We start from the raw sequence: 25,610 nt of genomic DNA on the forward strand, positions 1-25,610 counted from the left end.
TTATATATCCCCTTTTATGCAGTCAATATCCCCTCCCACCCCCCCTTCTTCCTCTCCATCATCCGTGATAGTACGGAGTAGCCCCTGTCTGATGATCCGCTGGTTAGCTTCTCAGCTTGCACGCTCGCCTTTCCCCCTCTGTTCTCACGTGTCAATTGTTTCACACCATCGGGGGTTGCTAAGAAGAGTGGGGATATTGCCAAGTGGCTCCTAGCCTAATTACCCCCCCCCCCCCACTGTGTCTCGATGAGTCGATCCATGCCCGGTGTCCGGCGGGTTATGGAGCAGCCAACGCCCGACTAGTGCTGTCGGCAGGACTTCCACATGGTGCGTACCACCGACTGCTGTCTTGACTGTTGCAAGGGGGAAGACGGCACACGGCGACTGGAAGAACCAGCTTGATAACCAGGGTCTAATCGACCCTTTCCTACTGCGGTTGGCTGACGACCAGGATGACCGGTGGATTCGGCACTAGAACAGAACCTGTCCCAGACTCTGAATGACCCGCACGATGCAATGCAGAGGTTGCGGGCGCCGGTTCCACGTCGGAAATTTTACAATCAATGAGGAGCGCGGGACATGAATGGCTAAGGAACGGTTGACGATAGTCCCTCCCGCCTCTTCCCATACCCTGCGTGAGCTTTGGACAGATGTACTCTCCGAATGGACCTGAAGAGCCACACAGTAGTCTTTCATGATCCTCGGCATCATTCGTCCGCAGGGCTGTCAGTCCCTCTGCCGCATTTCACGCCTGTAGGATACGTCCCGGGCTTAATCCTTCATATTGCCACTATACAGTGCCCGTCAAATCCGGCCCTCCACCACTACATGGATCCATCTTCTTCTGCACTCTGGGCAATTCCCATCTATGAACTCCTTAGCATAGTCCTCACCTCCCCTCCTACCACGTATTACCTTCTTTGATATCAAAGCCTCCGGTCTTCACTTGTAAGCCGAAAGCAGAAGTCAACCCTCATCTTGCGGTGTGCTAGTGACAGTAGCTATTGGTGCCTCGGAGCGTGGTCATCTCAGGCTTCTTCGTTGGTCAGGACTGTGTCCGATGACGACGTTCTCCAGCAAGTGTTCCAACTACGGTCACTCCTGCTGCTGCTGCTCTTGCTGTTGTTGCTGACTAGTCGGCCACTACGAGGAGACTCCGACGACGACGACGACGACGACAGCCCGGCTGGACTCTTATCCATTGTGGCAGCATCCCCCGGTTCTCCCCAGCCCGTTTGAAATTCCCACTTCTTCTCTTGTTTCCACCTCCGTTGTCATTCCGGACCTGGTTTCTGGATAACTCACCTGGACGCTACGCCTCCGGAGGGTAGTTGACAATCGTAGGATGGTCTAGGATCTCCGTGTACCGAACCTTCAAGCTGTGGCCCGTTCCATTTAATTTCCTGTTTTCTTACGCTCGTTCCTGTCGGTTTTAGTTTCATTTCCCTCATTCTTTTGAGTTTGTTCTCCGCGTTAGCATCTGGCATCTACCTATCGTTTGTTGCTACACCCTGTACGAGGACCTGAAGATTATTCGTTCCCTGCCCCCCTCCCTCCCTCCCTCTTCCCCTCTCTCCTCTCTCTCCTTGTCTCTCGTTTGTTCTCTCAGCCTCCCCTCACTCGTTCGTGAAGGGAGCTTGCTCGTCGTGTGCGCAGCTGCATTACTAGCACGGTTTTGTGCTCGCGGTGGCCAAACTGAAAGTGGATCTCTCGCACTGGCCGAAGGTGAATCAGGGCCTGCGTTTTAACGTCCTCCGTTATTTCCACTGGCTGAGATCGTGCATTCGTTACCCGCTTGGGCTAGGCACCGTTTTAATCTCTTCTATAGCCATACTACCCACTGGCCGGTAACAATCCACCCCCCTCTCCGGTTGTATCCTGGACCCAGCAAAGGGATCGACCTTTCATTTCTTGCCGTTCGTCAGTGGCCCTAGCGGAGGCCGAGAATCTCCTTTATCGTCGTGGGGTGTAAGTCCAGGGGGAGATCCTTACCAGGGTAGCGCTTCTTGTTCATTTGTTGTTGGTTGTCCGCCGTCCAAAAGTCCACGCTTGCTGTGTGTCGACTACTTGCTGCGTCTCACACGCGAAGAACTTGCCATTTACTCCTCTTTTCGTTCGTGTCTTCGCCCCATTTCGGAGATCCGGTGCATCTTCAGCAAGCGCCCCGACAGCTCGTGCAGACCCACTCTGTCATCCCTGGTCTGGCATCTGGGTTGCAATTTAGAGTCTATATCTGCGTCCGCAGCTGCAGTACGCCTGGCCTCTTCAACCTTCAGCATAGAGCTGATCTTTCTGTTACACATACATGGTATAGACAGTTTCCATATTTTGCTACCATGTCAATCAGCGGGCCCTGCGTCTGGTTGTCCTCATTGTCACCACCATCTACTTCACATCTTCCCGCCCTCAGCAACCATTGGTCTACAGCTTCCTGGAATAGCAGCGAGCAAGTTACGTCGAAACCGAGGGCTATCCCGTCCCTCTTGCCCGGGCCGTGGGAGAGAGAAGGCGAGTCTACCAAGACGCCTTCGGCCGATATGCAATCCGCTGGGATCAAGGCTGAGAATGCCTATCCAGCCATTGTTGCCGCCGGCTCATCTAGCCCAGTCCGGCCCATCGGTGGCATAATGTCCCAAGGTGATTCGATGAACCGCAATACAGGCACGGAAACGGAGTCATTGGTTCAGATGGGGCAAAAGAAGATCAACCAGAGCAAACCTCAATTTTCACAACCAACTCAAGGAACCGATGTTTCGCAAGTCGCAAAAAAGACGACGCCTGAGCTTAAACTCGAAGAGATGCAGGACAGGGAGAAAGGAGATGTAGATGCGGCGATGGCCTCCTCAGATGAGGGCGCTGCGTCATCCGAAAATGGCGATAAGAGGCAGTCATCAGATAAACATGATAAGAAGAAGATGAAGCGATTCCGGTATGCAACTATCCATGCAGACTGTGTCGGGTGTGTCACTGACCAGATACGGCAGACTGACCCATAACCAAACCCGCTTCTTGATGAGCGAATTTACCCGTCAAGCACACCCCGACGCGGCTCACCGAGAACGCCTTTCTAAAGAGATTCCTGGCCTGACGCCTCGGCAGGTCCAGGTTTGGTTTCAGAACAGGTTTGTCACAGCCCCAAGCGTCTCGGACTTAACCTACAGTGGTGCGGCTGATAACTTTCATCCAGGCGGGCAAAGCTCAAGCGACTTACAAGCAACGACCGGGAGCGGATTCTGAAGTCTCGAGCATTACCGGATGACTTCGACACAACGCAAGTTCTACGAACGCCATTTGATCATAGAACGACATCAGAGGCACCTGTTGCGTCTCCCCCGATCCGCATTACATATGGTCATGAATCTAACAATTTGAAGATGTTGCTTACCGATGGAATTCCCCGAAATGACGACGACTACGTGATTTCGCCACTCAGCTCAGCCTCGACAACAAACGGGTTCACCTCAGCTGGGTCGGATCGCCACTTCGACAGCTACACACACACGGCCGCCATGGCGAATCGGGCTGCTCACGCGCCACTGACGGATTTGAACCGACATAACCGCGGCGCCTTCCCATTTTCGAGATCTAGCAGCTTTTCCGAGGCTTCATTCCATAACGGACTTCACTATCCGGGGCGCTACTCACGATCCGGTGTCGAGCCGCTGGTTCACCCGAGTATGGCATACGGCCGTCGCCCGATGGAGTATGGTATCAACCGGCCTACCAACGGTCTCATGGTAGGGTATGACCATCAGCGAGCAATCGAAGGCTCTGTATCGCCAACCGGGCAATCAGAACAACCAGCTCACTATAATGTCGACGGTCATCACAGTAAGTCACTCCTACCAGCTCGTACGGGAACATCGAGAGGAACATGTAAGACTAAGATTGGCGGCAACAGACCAGCAGGCGCACAGCTACCAGTCCCCACTAGCCATGCCACCGCCCAAGGCTTTTGGTGGCATTGACATGAATGCACATATGCAGCCGCATGGGAGGCAGATACCCGCCATGCAATCCATTCCAGTCTCGGAGGCACCTGATTATCGACCATATTCATATGACCACCACCAATATAGCATGAATACCGCCATGCCGTATAGCCAAGCCAACGCCTCCAGCATGAGTCTCCCGGCCTCGTTTCCTTCGGAAACCAACAATGTCTCTCAAGGGCCTGTGGTCAGCACTGCGGAAGATCGAATCCATAATCCTCCACAATTGATAGATCCGCTGAGGGCCAAATATGGCACCCAGACATTCGAGTATGCCAACTATCTTTAACCGGCCATCTCTGGACTGCCTAGAAACATCTTTCCTCATCTTTTCTCAACATACGCTCCGCTTTAATCCATCCGGTTCTCCATACCTACTTAATCGCTGCCTTAGGCCGCTCCTCATATTTGCTCCTGGGTTTGGGTTGCATTGCACATATCAGCATCCCGTTGGTTCCCGGGGTATATACATATTGTTTTGAGGTTCATCATCGTCTGGGATCATATTGCTTTCATTTTTACCACAAAAAGATTTTCAAGGAAAAGGGGGGTCCATCATTGCATTCTGAAAGTCGGTTTCCAAGGCCGGGACCGGACCTTTCATGGCGTCAACTTGTTTATTCTGATCTGGTGTTCAAGGGCCTTCCGTTCAGCCCTGTTGCTTTATTGTTTCCCTTTAGCATGCGTTCTGCTTTTGGATTGGGGTGGCTTTCCTGAGCTTTCTTTGTGTATACAACTTTTAAATTCTAGTCGATAATTACTTAGGTAGCCATTAATGTTTGCGCCGGTCTCTGAAAATTGCACAGCCATAATGGGGAGCGAAGACAGACGATGTGGTTCGCATGGAAGTTCGTGATTGAGAAGTAATGTACGTCATGCTCCAATGGCCTGATCTGGAAGTGGAGTCTGGAAGGCGACTTAGTCAGTACGCACTCATCTGCACCCACGTCTACTCAGATTAAGATTAAGGCTCTAGCCATGTACTCCGGAGTAGATCACACTTAGGTCCCCATATGGTCCAATGACAGCTACTGCAATGAGTAGGGCCGCAGGGCCATGGCTCGATTGTGAGAACCGGAATCTCCAATCAAAGACGAGGTATAAGCAATCCAGTCTCGAGGTCAGCAATTGGCAACTGCCTACCAGCATCGAGCATTACAAACCCAAGCAATGTGTGTTGCTAGCGGGATGCTCCCTCTATGGTCTATGGTTGATGATCGAATCAGAGTGTGTCAAATGCTGGAACGGACAGTCACGGGACCAGTTGGAGTCTCTTAGTCTTGGCCAATCAGCGCCCGTGTATTGCCAATCTTGAAATCTACAGAGTTGGATGAGGTTGAGTATAAATACGCTCCGATCCCTACAATACATAATCTCCCATCATCAGCAAAGGCCTTCATTACACATTGACGCAGCCCTTTTACTATTCAATTCCATCTTCGTTTGTTTCTCATCGCTGCGACTGCATCTTCGTGCATCAATCTTCAACAACATTCGCACCGACAGCTCCTTGTGACGTCATCAATTCTCCTCATACTACTTTTTTTCCGACTCGCACTCGTCTTCCTGTCTTCACGACTCTTCAACTTCCCTCCCCACAATTCAAAATGGTCCACCCCGCTTCCACCTGCTGCAAGACCTCTGGTGACGGTAGCTGCGTCTGCGCCGCCCAGGCCAAGTGCTCCTGCGGCAAGGAGAACGCCCTCCACTGCACCTGCAACAAGGCTTCGACCGAGAACACCCTCTCCGGCCCTCGGTGCTCCTGCAGTATGTCCTCTGCCACACCACTTTCCTCTTCCTAATGAACTAACACTTGGAAACAGGAGCCCGTCCTGCTGGTCAATGCACCTGTGAGCGCGCCGCTAGCGAGAACACCCCCGTCTCGGGTGACGCCTGCCCCTGCGGACAGAGATCCTCCAGTAAGTCCGGAGCTAAGCCGATCGGACTATTAACGGAACAGCCAGCTAACTTGGATGCTTTAGCTTCTTGCACCTGTGAAAAGGCTGCTGCTGTGGACGCTGCTGCGGAAAGCAACGAGATCGACTTCACCACCCGCGCTTGATTACCTGTTTGTCTTTAAGTCGATTTTTGCTGGATTTGCTTTCGCTTGGCTGGGTGTTATCAATAGCATGTACGGCTGGGGGCCTGGTGTTCAAGATGGAGTTCTTTCGGGGGTCGATTCTTGTTTTCGTTTACTATGAGGGGCGGCAGTAGCATTCAGAATCTCAAGAATGAGATTGGTTTACAATGATATCAATGGGCTAGAGCCTTGAGACTATGCCAAATTGGATTTGATTTCTCGCATTGTACTACAACGTGTAGATCTTGGCTTGCTGCAAGCTGGAAATCCAGACCGAGCCAGATAGGCATTTGACTTGACAAGGATTACCTTAGTGGAGGAAAGGCCGAGTGGCTATGATCCGCAATCCATCTTACGGACAGGTGAGGGACGGAGTACGCATGCCGAGAGGGCTGCTGTTTCAGGTGAAGAAAAGCTTCCCCACCGGAATGCAGACCCTGGAATCCGAATAAGGTTGCATCCGAGAATCACTAGTGACAACGGTTAGTGCAGCAACTCAGTAGGTACGGATGCTATACAGTACCTCACTAGAGGCTGAGCGGTGGATGTTCTTGTGTGTGGAGATATAGTAGAGCCAGATCTCATTGTAATATCGGGCTGAACATGTAATTTAGATTAATCCAATGTCAGGTGCAGACGGACGGAGTTTGGACAATGCTAAGATGGCTGCATGCGGGGGGGACATTAATGTCCGATCCCTGTAATCGCACCGCCACAACGCATTAACGTTCATCCAGATTTCCGCTGCCGGATCGGCCGCGGAAGTGGCTGAGGCCCGGCTGGCTCCCTCCTGACGAGGGTCTCTCATTGCTGCTGCTGCTGCTGTTGCAATTATTCCGCACCCCCCCCTCTCCCCCATTGTTCAACTTCACCTTTCCCCTCCCCTATTCAACCACTCCTTTCAAGTTAGCGAGAGCATCTCGGCTCAGTTCTATCTGTAGCTACTTCGACTACCACCATCTCTATCCTCCATCCGACCATTCCATTCCTTCGGCCTGTTTGCGACTCGACTAGCAAACCCCCTGGTGCGCTGATATCAGATTTACCCCCTCCTCCAGATCTCCGCTCGCTCTCCACACCTACATTCCACGCCATGTTCCATACACTCTGAAACGACTGAGCGGACTAATATCAATTGAATTAACGGACTGCCCCGCGTGATCTCATCACCAAGTGTCAATTGAATGCAACGGACACAGTAATACTCAACCCCATCGACAAGAGTCCGAGACACCGCCGGAGCGACGGACCCGTCTCATTGTCTTCTTGCAGCAAGCCAGCGCGTTATTCCACTTTGTTCTGCTTACTTGCCACCATTTTGTCGTAACTATCACTATCATTAATAATACTTCCCAACGCTCAGCATGTCGTCTATGCGGGGTCTAGTCCAGTTCATCGCCGACCTGCGAAATGCACGAGCGCGCGAACTGGAAGAGAAACGAGTCAACAAAGAACTGGCCAATATCCGACAAAAGTTCAAAGGCGGTAGTTTGAATGGATATCAGAAGAAGAAATACGTCTGCAAGTTGCTCTACGTCTACATCCAGGGGTACGACGTTGACTTTGGCCATCTGGAGGCCGTCAACCTCATCTCCTCCACCAAATACTCTGAGAAGCAGATCGGATATCTCGCCGTGACCCTCTTCCTCCATGAGCAGCACGAACTCTTACATCTGGTTGTCAACAGTATTCGGAAGGATCTGCTGGACCACAATGAGCTGAACAATTGTCTGGCGCTCCACGCGGTGGCCAACGTGGGTGGAAGAGAGATGGGCGAGGCCCTCTCGACGGATGTTCATCGCTTGCTGATCTCGCCGTAAGTTGACCAGCACGGATCCAAAGGGGCTTCTGGGTTGACTGGACGGTGGGCTAATTCTACTCTTCGTGTGACAGGACTTCCAAAGCCTTTGTGAAGAAGAAGGCCGCTCTTACCCTTCTCCGACTGTATCGCAAATACCCGGGCATCGTGCAGGCGGAGTGGGCGGAACGTATAATTTCTATTATGGATGATCCCGACATGGGTGTCACCTTGTCGGTAACATCTTTGGTCATGGCACTGGCCCAGGATAAGCCTGAGGAATACGCAGGGTGTTATGTCAAGGCTGCTTTTAGATTGAAAAGGATCGTGGTTGATAACGACATCGCGCCCGACTACCTCTACTACCGAGTGCCCTGTCCGTGGATTCAAGTGAAGCTGCTCCGATTGCTGCAGTACTATCCTCCTTCCGGTATGCCAGCTCGAAGACCCTCTATGTGTCCAGCTTATACTAAAATAAAACCCAGGAGACACCCATGTCCGCGACATCATTCGAGAGTCCCTGCAGCAGATCATGAACTCCGCTATGGATGCGCCGAAGAACGTGCAGCAGAATAACGCCCAGAACGCGGTTCTTTTCGAAGCCATCAACCTTCTTATTCACCTAGACACTGAGCACAGTTTGATGTTGCAGATTTCTGCTCGGTTAGGCAAATACATTCAGTCTCGCGAGACCAATGTTCGATATCTGGGTTTGGAAGCGTTGACGCATTTTGCTGCCCGGGCGGAGACCCTCGATCCCATCAAAAAGCATCAGAGCATCATCCTCGGCTCACTGCGAGATCGTGATATCAGTGTTCGACGGAAGGGTTTGGATCTGGTGTATAGTATGTGCGATACGACCAATGCTGGCCCGATTGTGAACGAGTTGTTACGCTATCTCCAGACAGCGGACTATGCGATCCGAGAAGAGATGGTCCTGAAGGTTGCCATCCTCACGGAGAAATACGCCACCGATGCCCAGTGGTACATCGACATGACACTTAAGCTTCTGTCTCTGGCCGGCGACCACGTCAACGAAGAAGTGTGGCAGCGAGTGATTCAGATTGTGACCAACAACGAAGAGCTACAAGCCTACGCGGCACACAACCTCCTTGGCTATCTCAAGACCGACTGTCATGAAAGTTTGGTGAAAATCGGCTGTTATGTTCTGGGCGAGTTCGGCCACTTGATTGCTGACAGCCAGGGGTCAAGTCCGATCGAGCAGTTTTTGGCATTGCAAGCCAAGATGATTACCAGCACCGACAACACCCGGGCCATGATTCTGTCGTCGTTCGTCAAGTTTGTCAACCTTTTCCCCGAAATCAAACCCCAACTCTTGCACATCTTCCGCCTGTACAGCCATTCTCCCGATTCCGAGTTACAACAGCGTGCTTTTGAGTATCTGTCGCTGGCGACGCTTCCCACCGACGATCTGCTTCGGACGGTGTGCGACGAAATGCCACCCTTTTCCGAGCGAGCCTCGATCCTGCTCTCCCGTCTACACCAGAAAACGGCGGGCACGACGGAGAAAAAGACTTGGGTTGTGGGCGGCAAGGATGCCAATGCCGACCAGAAGGAGGTGCTGATGGCACAAAATACGGGCCTGAAGCGCAGCTTCACCACGATTGTCAATGGCACGAAGACTGGGACGAACGGATCTGCTGGAGGCGCAGGTTCTTCTGGCGACTTGGCCGGGCTGGATCTCAGCGCACCTGTTGCGCCGAACATGGCTAGCGCCGCGCATCTGACGCCTGACTGGGACGTCGGATACAACAAATTATACTTTAACGATGAAGGTGTTCTCTTTGAGGATGCACAGATCCAGGTCGGCCTGCGGTCTGAATATCGGGGTCATATGGGCGTGGTGAAAATCTACATTTCTAACAAGTCATCCTACGCGATCGGGTCTCTCACGACGACGCTGGACAACCGAGCCGCGCCGCAATTGAAGCTTGACACGAAAAATCTGCCCGAGCCGTCTCTGCCGGCAGCCGGACAGACACAGCAAACACTTCTGGTCGAATCGCACGGGCCATTCACGGATGCACCTACAATCCGAATCTCATACCTTGCCGGAGCGCTCCAGGCTTACACTCTGCAGCTTCCGATTCTGATGCATCGATTCATGGAGCCGTCAGCGCTGTCGGCGGAGGATTTCTTCAAACGGTGGCGCCAGATCGGCGGAGGGCCATTAGAGGCGCAGAATACCTTTGCGGTGTCGACACGGGCCAAGGATGTCAGCGAGGCGTTCACACGGCGGGTGGTGGAAGGGTTTGGGTGGAAGATCCTGGACAACGTGGACCCGAACGGGAAGAATATTGTGGGCTGCGCTGTTTATCAGTTTGTGAATGGCAAGACGGGCTGCCTGTTGCGCCTGGAGCCCAACTATGAGCGGAAGGTGAGAATTGGCGTTGCCCCGAATTGACGACCCATTGAGGTTTGTGATCGACTGACCAATTACCCGCAGATGTACCGAGTCACGATTCGGGCCACGCAAGAAGCAGTACCGCAGGCATTGGCTAAGCAGATGGAGCAACGGCTGTCGCAAGGACCATTGTAGGGAGGAAGCGTACGAAGTATGAAAGACATCGTAGTGGTTGGATAACCTCTTTTTTTCCCTTCTCCCGAAAACTATTCTACTTATTCCCCTTACTTCCTTTTTCCCTTGTAGTCCCTCTCCTACGTTGGGACTCCAAGGCATGTATTTACTTACCTCTTCGACTTTTGGACTACCTACCCACCTACTTACCTTACTTACCGTATATACCTTTGTGCATGTGGAGGGCAATCTTTTAGTCCTGAAGATCGGAGTGGCAATGTACGCGCGTTTCTTTGGGGGGGGGTCTGTGTATATCGCATAGTGGAATTGGGTTGGGTGTGACGCCGGGTTTTCAGTTTAATTTGGATGTGCCCTGTACTTTCGTGCGATCTGAGGGACAACAAAACCTCCAAACTCTATTTGGTGGATAGCAGTTGTATGATGTCGACACTGGACAAGGTTACGGAGGAGATGTTATCTGATCGATGATGTATTTTTGTTTGCCCAACTACTGAGTGAAAGTACAGTCAGGCTGTTCTGGGGCGACAGAGGGGTTCGTTCGTGTTCAGGTCATGGATCGACCCGACCGGGGCAGTGCTGAGTCAGCTAACTGAAGGCCGATCACTAGTTCCGCTCAAGACACTAACCTCGATCGAGTGCTATAACACCACGTGATACCGGGAGATCCGCTCGGCGAGTTTCCTGGATTGGAGAAGAGCGGATCCACCGGCACCCAAAGAAGAACAACTGGCGGGCCCTGCAGTGGCCGCTTTCGTCATCCTCGATCACTCCCTCCTTTGCTGGTTCATCAGAGGCGAAGATGATGATGATGATGATGATGATGATGATGTATGTCGGAGGTGTCTATGTTATATGATGTGATGTTTACTTGCTACTGTCGCACCCAAGTCCAGGGGCTTTCCCCGGAATTCAATCGGCTGATGCTTGTGCTGATGTCATGATGTGAGGGGATGAGGGGTCCAGAACATTGGGGATGCTGTAGGAACAGTTGCTGGGTTGAGTTGGGAGGGTAAAGAGGAGGGAGTGTCTGACACTCTGTCAGTTGTTCACTCGCTCCCGATCACACTAGAAGCCCGTTTGGGCTTCGATGTCCATCCGTCCCCCCCTCTCCCCGCGCCCAGGCCCCATCATCTCCGATTGTCACTATTCCCAACCCCCCCCCCTTCCAAGAAGAGGCATCACCATGTAGTTTGTATAATAAGTAGAAACGGGAGTACAGGAGACATTTCAGAATGGAGTCAATGGAGATTAGGAACTACTAGTAGTGATTCACTTTCACGAGTTAATGCTGAGTAAATTGGGATGCCCAGCCAGCTGGTGGGGGTAACGGGAGCACACCTGGTGGAGGGGGAACTATTCCCGATGGCCGATGGGGTTTAGTCGTCGGCTTTTATAGTAGTAGCAATTTCCCACTCTTCAATAGTCTGCAAAGAATAGCTCCCCCCCCCCCCTCGTGGGCCTGTCAAACTAGACTCAAGTAGAAGCTAACTAGAGAAAACTTCCCGTCGAACTACTGTTTGACCATTGGGATGGTTAATTAAAACGCATAGACCAGGAAGGGGGGGAAGTGATACAAAAGGGTCAAGCTGTCCACGGAGGTCGGCTTTCAGGAACCAACTTCCGTAACTGCCGCAGTAACGAAACTTGCAGTAAAGTGACTGCAGTCTGCAGCAGGCAGAGAGAAATAGAGATGCCTGCTAAGAAACCTAGGATAAGTAGGGTTAATTAATTGATTGAGTGATCTGCTCCGGGGATTACTTTTCGTTCACCCCCTGATGCTTCATTCGCTTCGCTTCATTCTTTCCCCTGGCTCGGTCCGGTCGGTACCTGTGGATGGACCGGAATGCTGCTAGATTTTGACATAAAGTTGATTTATGTCTTGTCTTTTCCCTCGTTATGCCTTAACTGTCGTGTATCTCGCTCCGATTGACAGAATAAAAGAATCGGACCAAAGGGTCCAGACACTTGAAGCCAAGACTCGGGGGTAGCATTTGCGGCTTTTGTCGCCTACATTTGCCCAACCCTTCACTGGAGAGAGAAAAAGGAGTTGACTTGACCCCCTCGGCCCAAAAGAATCCTTCCGATGATGCGACCTCAGCAAGAGGTCTGGCGCTCCTCTGGATGAGTATCGGTTTGGATTCCCCTTCCGCCGTCTGCCGGAGCATCAGATTTGCCTCGTGAGCGTTGAGCTGATGCGAATTAAACGCCATTAACTCCACCGCAGCGCTTCGGGGGCCTGACGTCAAAAGCAAATCAACTCCATTCAATCCATCAGAACTGCTTGCCAGCGCTGCAGAGAACCGCTGGGTCAAAGTCAAAGATGATGATGATGTTATCCTCTGTATGATCTTTTTGCCCCCCCTTGTCGTCTTCCTCCACCCCCCGTCATGATCCATTCAGTCCAAGTATCCAATCCACCTCATCCATTCATTCGGGTCGATCTTTTCTTTTTCACATAGACAAAAATCAAAGGTTTTGAGGGGACGTGCATCATTGCGAATCGCTGATGACCCAACTCGACTCGAGATCTAATTTTAATAGTCCTCCTTCCCCCTCTTCTTCTGGCTAGAACTCCTTTCTCTTTATTAGTAGACAAGATCTGACAATTAATCATTTCATTAACAATCAAATATATACTTGACCTTTCCCCCTCCTCGTTTCGCCCCCTCCCCCTCCCCTCACCTCAACCTTCGGTCTTTTCCACTCGTCCTGGTGACTGGTGGGCCCTGAATACTGTCTTCTGCTGCCGTCAAATCTCGCATTGGAAGTATAGATCCTCGATATAGACTTACTTCCTCTCTCTCCATTATCACAACTTCTTGGTAACGTTACGGCCGTCCAACCCGAGAGTCGAGTCCCATCCAGCAGCAACAGCAATCCCAAGAACCACCACCCTCTAAAAACTTCTGTTCTGAATCAAAAAAATCGATAGAGAGGGGGGAATATCCACTTCCGCCTTTCCCCACTGCAAACTGTCACTTTTGCACTGGACTCTTTTCTCCTCATTCCGAGAATCGCCCGGAAGTCGGCGGGAACGCCCAGTGTGACCTTTTTTTTTTTACACTTTTTCACACCGACTGCTGGACGGACTGACTCAATTACTCATTGAGTGACAAATTTTCCATTGGGCACGTACCGAAGAACCTGTCGGCATTAAATTCATCCTTGAGGATCGATCGACTTGAACATATTTAATCTGTGTCGATCCTTTTTGGTTGTTCTTATCATCACTATCAGAACTTCTTCGGTTAACGATACTCATCGGGGGTGACTACTCACTCCGTATACTTCTTATCTCCACCTGTCAGCGGACAGTACTATACATCGCGACACATCCGATCTGGTCAAAGATATCTAAACCCCGCTATTGTCTCTGCCTGCAAACTACTACACCCATCACATATCTTCGCATACATCATGTGTCAACAGTACTTCACCATATACTCCTGGTGCCACTGCGAGGAGGCCGCCGGCGAACATTACTGCACGGAGCGCAGCCGCGACAGCTGCCCCAGTATCGACATCCAAACGGTCCACATGCAATGTTTCTGCCACCTGCACGCCACGCGCGGCTTCAAGTCGGAGCGCAAGTGTCGCAAGCACGAGCGCAAGCAGGAGCGCAAACGCCTGTCGATGATGAGCGCCTCCACCAGCTCCACCGGCAGCACCAGCAGCGAGAAGAGCTCGCTGGAGCCTCGGCGCAAGTGGTATCACTTCCACTTCCGATCGCGGACGTTCTAGAGAGGCGTCATGTCTCTGGATGATTTCTTTTGTCTTTTGTCTTTTGTCTTTCCAATTTTCCTTTGTTTCGTAACGGTGTTGGTGGCTGTTTGATGTCTTATTCGCTGGCCAGGCGCTTTCTTCGGGTTGAGAACACAGCGCCTGTTGATCTTCACGATTTATGGGGGAATTAACCTGGCGTTTGGATTTACGTGGGGAATAAACTGGGAGAGGTCTTCCTGGCGTTGTGTCTGTTTGCTATTTGACTCATTGTTTATATGAGGATGCATTGCATGCATGTTACCCTGGAGTATATCTGGCTGATTTACTTCGTGCTTACAAGAGATTCCCTCGGTTGTAGAACCAACAATGAAACAGACAATATTTTGATAATTTGTTGATCCTTACGCTTTCCGGCGACTGAAAGTAGAGAAGTCAGCTGTCAACTTCCCCATTAGAAAGAAATATGATGATGATGTTGGTGGTGGTGGTGGTGGTATTGAGGGAGGGGGGAGGGGGGCAAAATAGAAGCTGGGCAAGTATGCAGAAGAAAAACCCCCCCCCTGAGGGGAAGATCCAGAAGCTCGCACTGGGAACAAAACAACACCTTCATTCCTCCCTGTTTCGCCCATCTCCCTTTCTTTCTCCCTTTCTCTGTCTCAGTTGCCCGTCCACAAGTTTATTTTTCTTTTATTAACTGCTCTCTCTGTCTCACGTTCAGCCAGAGATTGGGCATCGATTGTGACTGTCTTTTGTCTGTTTGTGTTATACTTCATTCAATGGGCCCCGTCATGGATCCCTTTCACTACAATGAGGAGCCTGCGTCATTCACTGCGACTGTGTCCGATCCGACCACAACAACCACAACTAGATCACAACCAACAGTAACAAGCTCTCCAAGCTACAACTATTCCATGTCTTCTTCCCTCACTGCTTCCGATCTCCCGACCCATCCCTCTGCCGTACCTCTGTCACCACCCGATCGTGTATCGTCGCGTTTATCGCCTCCCGATCCCCCCGCGCGTTCGCATCCGCCCCCTCGGCGCATCCCCAGTTCTGGCTCCCTGGCGGACGAGAATCGCCGCAAGTCCAGCCCAACCCTGAAAAAGCGTGCGTCGACCGCCTCCTTGCACTCCAACTCCAACCGGGGCGCTTCGGCCTCTCCGCGTCCGACCGCGTCGCGGCGCTCCTCTGCCTCCCCCTGTGGGACATCCCCGCCCGGCGCCGCAGCCAGCATGTCCGCGACTGCGCTGCCCACCGCGGCGTCGATCGCGGCCGATTTCTTGCACAAGGAGATGGATTGGCACCAGTCCACCGACGTCCAGTCGTCCACCCTGGTTTTGCTACATGATGCGTGCTACGGCCACCGATACTCGCGACCCCGCACCTCCCGCGCCTCCCTGAATCTGATCGTTGAACGTCCGGAGCGCATCCAGGCAGCCGTGCTGGGCATCGCAGCGGCGTATGTGCGCCTGGCTGGTCGGCATGACGGCGGTCGCCACGCGCCTCACCCCGAGCTGCACCCTCGCCAACTGCCAGTGCCGCCCTTCCAGATCCGGAGGACCGCGCGCACCCTCTCGCTGCAGGCACCCGCCGTGGCCCATGTGCACGGAGCGCAGTGGATGGAGGAGCTGAAGAGCATGTGCAATGCGGCGGAGTCGCGACTCGCCTTGCACGGGAAGGAGCTGGTCCGACCCCGCAGTGCGGGCAAGGACAGTGCCACCACCGCCGCAAACACTGTGCCCGCCCTTCACGAAGGAGATCTGTATCTATGCTCGGAGTCATTGAGTGCATTTGAAGGCGCGCTTGGAGGCGTGACAGAGGCCGTCGACGCGGTTCTCGGGTCGAGTCCGACCAAGCGAGCCTTCGTCTGCATCCGCCCGCCGGGCCACCACTGCTCCTCCGGTCACCCGTCGGGGTTCTGCTGGATCAACAATGTTCATGTGGGCATCGCGCATGCAGCGATGGCGCATGGGCTGACTCACGCCGCGATCCTGGACTTTGACCTCCATCACGGGGACGGCTCGCAGGAGATTGCCTGGGATCAAAATCAGAAAGCCGGGATGGCTGCCCGCAACGCCGCCGCGCACAAGAAAACCATGGTGGGATATTTCAGTCTGCACGACATCAACTCGTACCCATGCGAGGGGGGCGACACGGACAAGGTGCGCAACGCGAGTGTGTGTATAGACAAGGCCCACAGCCAATCGATCTGGAATGTTCACCTGGAGCCATGGAAAACCGACCGGGAATTCTGGGAGCTGTACCAGACCAGGTATAGTGTCTTGTTGGAGAAAGCGCGCGCATTTCTACGTCGACATACCCAGCGGCTGGCCGACGCCCCAAATGGACCCCGACCCAAGGCGGCCATTTTTATCTCGGCGGGGTTTGACGCCAGCGAGTGGGAAGGGGCTGGGATGCAGCGGCATCAGGTGAACGTCCCGACCGCGTTTTACGCTCGCTTCACGGCCGATGTGGTGCGTCTGGCCCACGAAGAAGGGCTGGGGACTGACGGGCGTATCATCAGTGTACTGGAGGGCGGCTACAGCAACCGCGCGCTGACCAGCGGCGTCCTCAGCCACCTGTCGGGACTGGCCGAGATCAGAGAGACGGAGGCGCAGCAGATCGATCGTCTGGCGTCTGCGATGACGGATCGTCTGGGCTTATCTGACACGCAACCCCCTGACCCGGAGGGCTCTCAGGGTGGGTATGACGACGATTGGTGGTCGCCTGGGATGCTGGAGGAGCTGGAAGCGCTGGCGTACCCGCCGCTGGCGCCCGCCAAATCCCGCGAGAAAGCGGCTCCGACCTATTTTCAACCCACCCAGTCTTTCGCTGCCAAGGTGGTGAACTCGCGCGATCGCCGGTCGATAGGTTCCTATTCGTGCGCTGAGCCGGAGACGCGTCCGCCCTTGCCGCGGGTCGGCTGGGCCACCGCATCACATGAGCTAGCCAAGATTCTGATCCCGACTCACAGGCAGACGACGAGCTGTCGCCCGGAGGAGCTGAACGCAGAGGCATCGCGCCTGCGACGAGAGCGGCAGGCGGCGGCGGCGGCGGCTAGCAACGCGCCCACCAGCACCAATGGTGGGACCCCGGAGGAAAGCCGGATGAAACTGCGCGTGCGCAAGCCCAAGCCATCGTTGCCGCCCAGTCCACAGGATGAACGGCCGGCTGCGCGCAGCAGTCGCAGGACGACCATTGACGCCCCGCCGGACAGAGTTAAAGCTGGTCACAACCAAACATCGCCAAGGGTGCGGACAGTGCGGAGGAAGAGTGCGGTTTCAGATGCTAGCTCGGTTTTGGAGGCGGGCAGCAGCGATTCGTCCAAAGTTGCAACTGCCGCCGCTCTGGCTGCTACTGCGGGGCCGGGTGGTTCTCGATCGAGCACCCCCCAGCGTAGTGTGCCGCCTGTGCCCCAAGTGCCTGTAGAGTTTCAGCCTCGCCGCGAGGGTGACAAGGGAGACGATGTCGAGGATCTGGCGGCCGGAGTGCGCAAGTTGAACATCAAGCTGAAGGTCCCTTCGCCGGAGGAGAATGCTGCACGGGAGGAACGACGGCGGGCGAATGGGGCTAGGGTTGGGTTGAAGAAGCCGCCGCCGCCGCCGCCGCCGCATCAGGCACCGAAGCGGGCAGCCGGGGGAAGTGCTACTGCGGCCAAGGTGGATAGCCTGGTAGACAGTGGTGGTTCGGTGGGGGATAACAAGGCGGTTGAGTTGAGCTTTGGTCAGGGGGAGGCTAAAGTGAAGCCGGATGAGGCAGAGCCCAAACCGCCTGCGGTCATGTCCCCGGTAACCTCATCGCCAATCTCGTCCGCGACGGACGCCATGCTGATGTCGCCGCCTCTGACTCCGGGTCAGCAGCCGCAGTCGAGGCTCTACTCGCCGCCATCGTCGACGCCAATGGGAAACGGGTTGCCAGTGCTGATGTCGCGGGGCCCGATCCGGTTTGCGTCCGCTTCAGCTGGTTCTGGTGAGAGGGGGATGAATCAAGAGGCCAAGCGGGAGGAGGAAAGCGATTGAATGTCGTTATGCTGATAGTTTGCGAGTTGGAGTTGGATTTGATACCCCTTTCGTTTTTTGCTCTTGTTTTATCTTATTATTTTTTTTCTCGAGATTTATCTCCGGCGCCAATCTCCGGATCAGATAGTGGAGATGCACCGCCACGCTGAGTCAGAGGGAGCGGTGCATCTTCCAGCATCCGCCAGAATTGCTTACTCTACTTTACATACTAGCATAGCAGACTTGAACCATTTTCTCTCTTTTATGCATCTCCTCTTTTCAAATACACCTGTTCATTCTCACTCATTTAATTCCGTACATACTTTCATTAATCTCACAGCCCTTGTATCAAAGACCAAAGTCCCCCGAAAAAGAAAAGATCGAAGGATGGCCCCCATCTCCATCCACCGGGGCAATTCGCCCCCCAGCGACCAGCCCCCGAACCCCCCCTCAAACCAGAACCAGACCCAAAGCTACACCCAACTTCCGGACACCGACCTTGACGCCATCGGCCACCACTGCGACCTCTCCTACTGCCACCAACTCGACTTCCTTCCGTTCCGCTGCGCCTCGTGCAACGGCACCTTCTGTCTCGACCACCGCAGCGAGACCGCACACAAGTGTCCGCGCGCCGGCGAGTGGGCGCGACAGGCAGCCTCCACAGCTACCACGCCCTCCACCTCCACCTCCACCACCACCTCCACCTCAGCCTCGCGCCCGAACATCTACAATTCACAACAATGCAGCCATCTCACCTGCAAAACACTCATCCACACCGTGACCGAACCGGGTGTCCGATGTCCCGAGTGCAGACGGGAGTATTGTCTCCGCCATCGTCTGAAGGAGGGACATGATTGCAAGCCTCCGCGGGGTGCGGGTGCTGGTGCTGGCTCCACAGGCGCAGGGGTGGAGACGTTGAGGGGGATGTTTGCCAAGGTGCGGAGTGGGTTTGGCTCTTCTGCTGGTGGTGGTGGTGGTGGTGGCAAGGGGACTGCTCCCGCAGGGGGAGGGTTGGGTGGATTGTTAGGCGGAAGCAGGAAGACTGCAAAACCGCCCAGTCGGACGGTACAAGTGAATACGCTCAAACGCACGGCTAAGGGGGACGCAAATGTGCCTAGTGAGAGGAGGGTGTATGTGTTTGTCGAGGGGGCGGCGGCTGCTGCTGCTGCGACGGTTGGAGCTGCCCCTAAAGGCGGCTTCTACTTCGATAGCAAATGGAAGATCGGGCGGGTGCTGGACGACGCGGCGCGGCGGCTGGGCGTGGAGAATGTCAACAACCGCGTCGCCGGCGAGGAGGAGCGGCTTCGGGTGTTCCATGTAGATGGTGGGGTGTTTCTCGAGTTTGGTGATACACTGGGCGAGAAGGTGGTGCAGGGCGATACCCTTGTTCTGTTGCGGGGGGCGGGATCAATCCTCTGAGTTTTTTATTTTTGGGTTTGGTGGGGAGTTTGGTTTTGCATTTAGGCATAGCATTTGATCTTGTTGAACTTTTATATACCATCATCATCATCATGAATTCTATCTAAATCTTGTTACCAAGACTGGGTGAACAAACAAAGTAAACCAGACAGACCCCCTAACGCCAATCTTCCCCCCCCCCCCCGCCAAAAACTTGCACCATTAAACACTCATCTTCATTTGGATCGCCTTATGCGGCTGATACCCCACCACCTCAACCTCCTCTGCCCTCCACCCATCAATCACCCCGGCCCCGCGATCCTCCCGACGGATCCTGACCTCTGGGAACGCCGTGGGCTCGCGCGTGAGCTGCTCCTGCAGCGCCTCCACATGGTCCAAATACACATGCGCATCGCCCAGCGTATGGGTAAAGCTCCCCGGCACCAGATCCACCGCATGAGCCAACATATGCGTCAGCAGGGCATAACTGGCGATATTGAAGGGCACGCCGAGCCCCATGTCCGCGGAGCGCTGGTAGAGCAAACAATGCAGGTGTCCTTTCCTCCCCGTGCCCTGCGGATAGCTCACATAGAACTGGGCGAACATATGACACGGCGGCAGGGCCATCTTGATCAAGTCGGCCGGGTTCCACGCCGACAGGATGATCCGGCGATCGAAGGGATTCTCGCGCAGCTTGCGCACCACCTCCGCCAGCTGGTCCACACCCTGGCCCTCGTAGTTGGTGTTTGCGTCCACATACTCCGCCCCGAAGTGCCGCCACTGGAATCCGTACACGGGACCGAGATCGCCCTCGGCGCGGTGCGACAGCCCCACGCTATCCAAAAACTCCCGGCTGCCGTTGCCGTCCCAGATCTTGATCCCCGCTGCCGACAGCGGCAGTGACGAGGTCGTGCCGGAGATGAACCAGAGGAGCTCCGCCACCACGGCCCGCAGAAAGACGCGTTTGGTCGTCAGCAGCGGGAGGATCGGCGTGTAGCTGTACGCTTCTGGCCCTTCACTGCTGCTGCTGCTGCTGCTGCTGCCGGTGTTTGTTGGCTGGTGCAGGCGGAAGCGCATCTGCGGCGGCGCGAAGATCGAGCGTGTGCCCGTGCCCGTGCGGTCCGGTCGGTTCTCCCCCTCGGAGAGGATCGTGCGGATGAGGTTGAGGTATTGGTGTTCTTCGTGGGTGGGGTCGTGCACCGGATTGGAGACAGGGGTAGAGGTGGTTGTGGGAGGGAGGGAGGATGGTGTGGAGGGAGGGAGGGTTTCAGCGGAGGGCGTCATCTTGAGTGGTTGGTTGTGAGCCTGATTTTTGGAATTGAGGAGGAGGACGAGCAGGAGTAAGTGTGAGGTTTGTTTGACATGTGTGAAAAGTGTATAGTAGTGGGTGGACAATGGAGCGAATGGGACGCGGTCGCGACGCGCCGCGAAATCACGTGACTGGATGGTGATTTTACCCGATCGGGTGGTGACCTCGACTTCTGTGTAAGCTTACTCCTACGTGGGGTAGTCATCGCAATTATACATAGTTAGCTCTTGATGCGCTGGTCAGATTCTTTATTTCATGCTGGCTAGCGATGGATCATATATGCAGACTTGAACTACTACCACAGCAGTGACCGTGCTGTGGAGCCACGGGCTCGCACAAGTGCTACAGGAATACTTCCAGGGTTACACAGTAGATAGAAAGACTATCTTGCCAGCCCACTGCACAATAACCTTACAAATAGAATTGACGCTAACAGATAACTTATCTGCTGAGAAATCTACGCCCATATACCTGCTAGTCACCCTACCAGTTCCAGGCACATCAACCTTCTCAACTACAAACCCAGAGTAAAAACACCAGATGGAGAAGTAGTACAACAGTGCTTCCTCCACCACCTGCCCAAAAAGAAACCCCCGACCCCTTTCCTACACCCAAGTAAGAAAGAAAAAATACCCGATCGATCGCTGTGTACTCTGAAGCAAGCTTGCCTGCTGCCAGCCTGCCTCAACTCCAGTCTCCAAGTCCAAACCCAAAAGGACACATGGTAACGCACGAACCACCTGCTATCTCACGACGCCTCTAACCAGAAAAACAAATCAAAGAGTCTCTTTCCTTTTCCCCTAAATCCCACGCTAATCAGGTTTCAGCAAAGTCCAGACGAGAGCATTAGTTTTCTGTTAGGGCCCTAAGCAAAGCCCAACTGGGGCGTGGAGTTTAATGAAGCGCGGTTAGAATAAATCGGATGGGTTGGCGGGAGTGAACCATGGTACTGGGTTTGATATCAAATGGTCTGTGTGTTTCGTCAACTTTCTTTAGTCTCTTACCGTGCGAGAATTTGAGTTGGCGCGGAGGGGTGAAAGTTAAAAAGAAATTCTCCGAGGTTCTTTTTTGCTCCTTTTTTTGAAGGGGTCTTTCCTCGGGTAAAGTTCAGTGCGGCACACCACACTAACTCACTTGACTCTGCACATTACACAGTAAATAAGGAGATGGAGATGATCACTACGGAATAGTGTTGACGGTTGAGTAGGGAGAGACGAAGAAAATCTCAAATGATTCTCCTGACTGAGTATGTTATCATGCTTGATCTTAGAGATGTAGACTACTTCAACGTACTCAGTGCAGTACACCTCCAGCACACATCCTCACTGCCGAATCGAATACTCTGCAAATACCTATTGCCTCACTTACCAGGCTCCTGACTTCAATCCTTCAGATCGATTCGATCCAGCCCACTCGTATTCGAGTAACGACACCCTTCTTCATTCGATAGGTTACACCTCGTTACTAATCTATTCTCCAGTCATCGCATCACTCATCCCATGAGCAGTCAAATTATTGCTCGTCATAAATCAGCTGTTCTGTCGTCAATATAATAGATCGTGCCAGTTTCTCCGTAGCCCGGGCTGCGCGAGCCGTCAATAAGTAACTCCCTCCAGGCGTGAAAAATCCTTCAACGTAAGACCCCCGGACATAAGAAATACACCATAACCAGAGACGGCGCTCATGCATGCGTTTCGCCCGTCACCAGAAACACAGTTGAATCAACGTCATCGTCAAACCCGCCACCCCAAGCACCAAGCATCCATTGACTGTCCACCAGAACAAAAAAAGTAAACCCGTATGCTGCTGCCCGGCCCTCTTCGTTGTTTCGTTCCGACACAAACTGGCCCAGAAAGGCCCCCCAGAAATCCCCCCCAGTAGAAAAACACTGTCGAGCGCCGAATTTCCGTGTTGTACATATTGACGAAGTCGAGATGCCGCATCAGTCCGAGACGCGTCGTACACACCGTTGGACGCAGCGACAGAGGTTGAAATAGACAGCAAACCCAGTGTCGAGTACCCAGATCACTAGCGCACCGGTCCTCGAGAGTACATGCCCGGCCTGCAGTTCTGACCGAGGTCATGAAAGTAGTTCACAGCTAACTCGGCCGCATCTTCCTTGGCGTTGTGGAGGTTCTTGCCATCGTACCAAAACCGAGCCTTGAATAACATGCCTCGAACAGTGACCGAGCTGGACCAGGCCGTGCGACCTCCTGCAATAACGCGGACGGAACTGTCAGTCTTTGGTACCCCTTGCAACGGCCAAAAGGACAAAAGTCGGTGAAGAGGGGGAGGGGCTGGTAGGCATAGACATCGACTCCACTCTTTCTCTTTCTCTCTCTTCAATACACAGGCACACTATCGACAACCAGAATGGACTTCAAGACTCATGTGTGCTTACCTCGACGATCGGACACGATCACGAACTCCGGGCTAGGGACACCATTCTCTTTGCAGTGCTCTGGGTGTAGAGGAATCAGGGTTAGTCAAACGGGCCAAAAGTCAATCGACGTAACTCCTGAGGGTTTGCAGCAAAGTGGGGCATACCCTCCAGTTTCGCTTGCCATGATTTTCCTGGTGATGGCGTAGTGGCCGGATACGAAGCATAGGCACCGGACATTGTGAATAAAAAGTCTCGTCAATCAATGGACGGCGGCGGATTTTCTCGCAGGCGGGACGGATTCACCACGGTGGGCTTGGTCTCTGGGCATGCACAACTCCTGTCTCAAAAGCCCGCAGCTGGCTGCGATCCAGTACTAAAGGCGGGTTGGGACTAAATGCAACACGCAACCGACACAATTTTAATCAATCAATCGGACTTGGGAGGATCTGGTCCAATTTAGATGAATGACAAGCACGAAACGGCCAGGAGATTTGACCCACGAACTCAATTGACGGTGGGGTCCTTCAACGCCAGATAGAGACAATCAAGAAACCAAATGAATATTATAAGCAATGGAAATTTTTGTGCTGGACTGTTCCAATCTGTTCTCGCAGTGAGCCTCGAGCTTCTTATTATTTTTTTTTAAAAGAATAATCGGACTTTCGAGGGATATGGGAAGCGGGGAGTCATATAAACTGTGGGCCATCCCTAAAAGCCCCAGAGAATGTTTCTGTGCAAGACACTTTCGGCGTGTCAAACACGGCACCTAATCATCAAACCTAACAGACGGGCTTATGCATGTGTGGCAGGTAAACATGGCACGGCGTCAGCAAGTTCCCCCCCTCCCTTACCCTCCACTCAAGGCACGTCAAGTAGCATGGAGAAACTGCGGATCATTCTGAGGCTGCAAGCTGGAACGGCCCGCCGCACGACGACTGAGAGGGTGCCCTTTGAAGAAACGCCAGAGACCAGGAAGGACGTCCGCAGTCTCCACCCAGGCCGGCGGAATTGACTGGCCAGCAGTAAGACTCGAAGACAAAGAGGACATGTCGTACAAGGCAAGTATGTCAATTCGCAGCCAGTTTGTTGGCCAACTCAGCAGAAGAGAAAGAAAAAAACCACCAACCCCTATCGACATCGTGGCTCGCGGCTCTACTACCGCTGCTCCTGCCGAGGGGTGCTGCTGCTGCTGTGCGCGCATTCGCTTGCTCTACCTCCTCGCGTATCTTCCTGTTGCTACTCTTCTCCGCTTCCGCACAAGGCATGCAAAGACCATCGGGTATGAACAAGCCACTCGCCTCATAGAAGCTCTTCAGCACAGGGACCCTCCGTCCCTTCTGGAAGGAATGCACGGGTGGAGGCCGGCCTGGTCTAGTTGCCCAAAAGCGGAGGAAAGCCCCATAGGACGATGGAAGGACGAATGGAAGCAAAAAATCTGTTCGAGGTAAACCTCGATTGGGCCACTCAGCAGATTCGATGCGGGCCCCGAGGTCCTGGTGCCAGCTCATCAACAATTTTATGATTTCATTCAATTCGAACCGAAAGCGTAGCTTCCGAACTCATCCACTCGCCGCTTCCCCTTCAGCCCTAGAAACAAACGGTTACAGGCCGGGCCGCTCTGCATGAGCTCATCCCTGGGGCGAAGCCGGAGGCTGCAGACGCTAGGGTGACCAGGGCTTGCTCGCATGCGGTGACCATTGTGCGGTAGGTGAACTTTCGCGGAGACAGGGATGCAGCCGAGAACAAGAGAGAATCAAGAGTCAGGACTAGTGTAGACCGGGGCCCAGCTGGCTGTATGTACCAGGGGAAAGAAGAAATTATTATCTGCAGGAGATACCAGATGCCAACGAAGAGGAAAAGCAGATCGAGGTCTACTAGACCCAGGCCAATTTCGATGGACAAGCCGATTTAATTCGTTGCTTTCTTTCTGGCACATGTTGGGCATTCATACGTGTGCTTTCATTCGGCCCTTGTCGCATTTTATTTTTCAAGATAGCTCTTTTTATTTTCATTCCTTTTGTGTCTCGCCCACGCGGCTATTTAAGAATCCTGGTCATGGAGCTAATGGGATGCGTTTGAGTTTTTTTCTCCATTCTGCAACATGACAAGTGAACCGCCAAAGCATGCGTTGATGACGGGTAGAGAGAAATCACCTGCATAAACCAGCAAGGAAGCATGCAGCAAATCAGTAGGCGAGTCTTAAGTCACCAATTAGCAATTGGGTAAGTCAGTAGAGTCGGCGCCAAGCAGAGGAAACTGGAGAGAGAGGAAGAATGAAAAGGGAGAGTTGTAGAGGGTAGACACACACACACACACACACACACACACAGAGAGAGAGAGAGAGAGAGAGAGAGAGAGAGAGAGAGAGA

General features: G+C 53.5%; 9 protein-coding genes across 9 annotated transcripts in view; 6 read left to right on the plus strand and 3 right to left on the minus strand.

Annotated features, from left to right (window-relative positions):
* Positions 1-1,912: 1,912 nt before the first annotated feature.
* BP01DRAFT_229377 (homeobox domain-containing protein) lies at positions 1,913-4,468 on the plus strand. The gene is made up of 5 exons (XM_025571196.1): positions 1,913-2,929; positions 2,985-3,122; positions 3,188-3,320; positions 3,375-3,831; positions 3,902-4,468. The coding sequence occupies exons 1-5, from the start codon at positions 2,337-2,339 to the stop codon at positions 4,279-4,281; spliced, it is 1,701 nt and encodes a 566-aa protein (XP_025433204.1). The 5' UTR covers positions 1,913-2,336; the 3' UTR covers positions 4,282-4,468.
* Positions 4,469-5,457: 989 nt separating this feature from the next.
* On the plus strand, positions 5,458-6,299 carry BP01DRAFT_414612 (putative copper resistance protein Crd2). Its single transcript, XM_025579070.1, has 3 exons — positions 5,458-5,759; positions 5,816-5,911; positions 5,975-6,299. The coding sequence occupies exons 1-3, from the start codon at positions 5,600-5,602 to the stop codon at positions 6,052-6,054; spliced, it is 336 nt and encodes a 111-aa protein (XP_025433205.1). The 5' UTR covers positions 5,458-5,599; the 3' UTR covers positions 6,055-6,299.
* Positions 6,300-7,436: 1,137 nt separating this feature from the next.
* Positions 7,437-10,430, plus strand: BP01DRAFT_292222 (AP-2 complex subunit alpha; the record flags this gene model as incomplete). Its single annotated transcript, XM_025571684.1, has 4 exons — positions 7,437-7,888; positions 7,966-8,300; positions 8,356-10,268; positions 10,338-10,430. 4 exons carry the CDS (start codon positions 7,437-7,439, stop codon positions 10,428-10,430), a joined length of 2,793 nt encoding a protein of 930 aa, XP_025433206.1.
* Positions 10,431-13,847: 3,417 nt separating this feature from the next.
* BP01DRAFT_381063 (uncharacterized protein) lies at positions 13,848-14,171 on the plus strand (the record flags this gene model as incomplete). Its single annotated transcript, XM_025577279.1, has 1 exon — positions 13,848-14,171. One exon carries the CDS (start codon positions 13,848-13,850, stop codon positions 14,169-14,171), a length of 324 nt encoding a protein of 107 aa, XP_025433207.1.
* A 498-nt stretch (positions 14,172-14,669) lies between these two features.
* BP01DRAFT_355004 (histone deacetylase hosB) lies at positions 14,670-18,400 on the plus strand. Its single transcript, XM_025574587.1, has one exon. It carries the CDS (start codon positions 14,930-14,932, stop codon positions 18,170-18,172), a length of 3,243 nt encoding a protein of 1,080 aa, XP_025433208.1. The 5' UTR covers positions 14,670-14,929; the 3' UTR covers positions 18,173-18,400.
* Positions 18,389-19,653, plus strand: BP01DRAFT_355005 (AN1-type zinc finger protein). The gene has a single exon (XM_025574588.1). It carries the CDS (start codon positions 18,539-18,541, stop codon positions 19,568-19,570), a length of 1,032 nt encoding a protein of 343 aa, XP_025433209.1. The 5' UTR covers positions 18,389-18,538; the 3' UTR covers positions 19,571-19,653.
* Positions 19,654-19,771: 118 nt separating this feature from the next.
* Positions 19,772-20,904, minus strand: BP01DRAFT_422064 (thymidylate synthase; the record flags this gene model as incomplete). The annotated part of the gene is made up of 1 exon (XM_025579546.1): positions 19,772-20,904. The coding sequence occupies exon 1, from the start codon at positions 20,831-20,833 to the stop codon at positions 19,772-19,774; it is 1,062 nt and encodes a 353-aa protein (XP_025433210.1). The 5' UTR covers positions 20,834-20,904.
* A 1,982-nt stretch (positions 20,905-22,886) lies between these two features.
* Positions 22,887-23,478, minus strand: BP01DRAFT_381067 (double-stranded RNA binding motif domain-containing protein; the record flags this gene model as incomplete). Its single annotated transcript, XM_025577280.1, has 3 exons — positions 22,887-23,071; positions 23,260-23,319; positions 23,406-23,478. 3 exons carry the CDS (start codon positions 23,476-23,478, stop codon positions 22,887-22,889), a joined length of 318 nt encoding a protein of 105 aa, XP_025433211.1.
* Positions 23,479-25,327: 1,849 nt separating this feature from the next.
* BP01DRAFT_229502 (uncharacterized protein) overlaps positions 25,328-25,610 on the minus strand; it is a 593-nt gene continuing 310 nt past the window's right edge. Inside the window, exon 1 of the mRNA XM_025571197.1 lies at positions 25,328-25,610. This exon is cut by the window's right edge and continues 310 nt beyond it. Within this exon, the coding sequence (XP_025433212.1) occupies positions 25,469-25,610 (142 nt within the window). The 3' untranslated portion in view covers positions 25,328-25,468.

This window comes from Aspergillus saccharolyticus (assembly GCF_003184585.1).
Source record: "Aspergillus saccharolyticus JOP 1030-1 unplaced genomic scaffold BP01scaffold_8, whole genome shotgun sequence".
Lineage (NCBI taxonomy): Eukaryota > Fungi > Ascomycota > Eurotiomycetes > Eurotiales > Aspergillaceae > Aspergillus > Aspergillus saccharolyticus.

Bases quoted from the DNA above. Each gene is read 5' to 3' on its own strand.
- BP01DRAFT_229377 (XM_025571196.1), top strand. From the start codon at position 2,337: ATGTCAATCAGCGGGCCCTGCGTCTGGTTGTCCTCATTGTCACCACCA. The intron at 2,930-2,984 runs GTATGCAACTAT...CAGATACGGCAG, and splicing joins AAGAAGATGAAGCGATTCCG to ACTGACCCATAACCAAACCC. The intron at 3,123-3,187 runs GTTTGTCACAGC...ACTTTCATCCAG, and splicing joins CAGGTTTGGTTTCAGAACAG to GCGGGCAAAGCTCAAGCGAC.
- BP01DRAFT_414612 (XM_025579070.1), top strand. From the start codon at position 5,600: ATGGTCCACCCCGCTTCCACCTGCTGCAAGACCTCTGGTGACGGTAGC. The intron at 5,760-5,815 runs GTATGTCCTCTG...ACTTGGAAACAG, and splicing joins CGGCCCTCGGTGCTCCTGCA to GAGCCCGTCCTGCTGGTCAA. The intron at 5,912-5,974 runs GTAAGTCCGGAG...TGGATGCTTTAG, and splicing joins CTGCGGACAGAGATCCTCCA to CTTCTTGCACCTGTGAAAAG.
- BP01DRAFT_355004 (XM_025574587.1), top strand. From the start codon at position 14,930: ATGGGCCCCGTCATGGATCCCTTTCACTACAATGAGGAGCCTGCGTCA.
- BP01DRAFT_355005 (XM_025574588.1), top strand. From the start codon at position 18,539: ATGGCCCCCATCTCCATCCACCGGGGCAATTCGCCCCCCAGCGACCAG.